At 41.2% G+C, this 1,203-nt stretch overlaps 1 protein-coding gene across 1 annotated transcript; it reads right to left on the reverse strand.

The window, feature by feature from the left end:
• Positions 1-221: 221 nt before the first annotated feature.
• LOC126842532 (piggyBac transposable element-derived protein 3-like) lies at positions 222-800 on the reverse strand. The gene has a single exon (XM_050579545.1). The coding sequence runs from the start codon at positions 798-800 to the stop codon at positions 222-224; it is 579 nt and encodes a 192-aa protein (XP_050435502.1).
• Positions 801-1,203: the final 403 nt, after the last annotated feature.

Raw genomic sequence — 1,203 nt, forward strand, 5'->3', positions numbered from 1 at the left:
AGCCATTTGCAGATAAAGATGCCGTCTGTATGCTCAATTTTGTGAAAACTCGCTCCCCTCTTCTCAGCCTTCTTGATTTCCTTATTTGTGGGTAGTGGTGAACCTTTGGGGATCCTGTTCTCCCTCATTGTTCCAGTCGCATTGTATCCGTTGTCTCGAAGGTGCTTTAGAAGGTTGAATGAAGTGAACAGATTATCCAAAAAAATGTGATATGGTAGGGATTAAATTTCACTAGGAATATCATCCAACATGTTGATCAGAGGCGCTGTAGCTTTACCAAAAGCCTTTTCTTGTTCAGTGGTCACGTTGTTGTTTTTCCCTGTGTATATGTCGAAGTTCACAAGGTACCCATTCACAGCATTTAGGCACCAAACTTTATAGCCGAAGCGTATAGGTTTGTTTCGAATGCACTGTTTGGAAGAATGTTTTCCAAAGTACTTGACCATACACTCGTCATACGAAAGGTTTTGGGATGGTACGAAAAATTTCAAAAACCGAGTTTTGAGTGCCTGGATGAGGGGTCGTAATTTATACAGTTTGTCTGAATCTTGGTCGTCATTATCGTTCAAATGAAGGAATCGCTTGATCTCAAGAAATCTATCCCTTCGCATGGCTCCACTGACGAGTTGGTGGTTCATGTCTTTCTCAGAATCCCAGTAGTGCCGTTCACTGGGGAGTTGATTATATCCTGATAAAATTAGGATCGCCAGGAAACATTTCAATTTTCCTTTGTCAAGCGAAAACAAAGGCTCATTTTTTTGGAAGGCATAACGTTCGGACTGGGTAATGATCAGCTCCATGACTTCATCGTCAAAAAACAGTTCGAACGTTTGAGCAGCACTCAAACCAGCAAATTGAGAGTAGTCAAACTTGTGAAGTTCCCGCAAGTCTGTGGCCTTTGGATACTTAGCACACAAAAAGTTGAAGAAGGAAGATGGAAGATTTGTAAATGAAGTTAATACTTTCAATCAAAAATAGGTATTATATGTATTACAATATAAGCATTAATTTGATACACAGATAACGAAAATGAGTGTTTGTTGCAGGTATGTCACAATACACAGCCAAAACACTTCTAAGTTGCTGTGGAGAAACGGCTGGTATTTACGCAAAATGCCCATCCGGTTCGAGTGGAAGGAGTCCTTCGGATCCCCGCCTCGGTGACCTTTTCTCAGTTGTGCAAGCGTTAATCCGGGTTGTTGG

This window comes from Adelges cooleyi, unplaced genomic scaffold (genome assembly GCF_023614345.1).
Source record: "Adelges cooleyi isolate 19-005CV unplaced genomic scaffold, UGA_ACOO_1.1 ACOO_flye_CR_arks_rails_tigmint_CR_PRNA_546, whole genome shotgun sequence".
Lineage (NCBI taxonomy): Eukaryota > Metazoa > Arthropoda > Insecta > Hemiptera > Adelgidae > Adelges > Adelges cooleyi.

What these genes read in the sequence shown, in the direction of transcription:
- LOC126842532 (XM_050579545.1), bottom strand. Translation starts at nt 800, where the DNA reads ATGGAGCTGATCATTACCCAGTCCGAACGTTATGCCTTCCAAAAAAAT.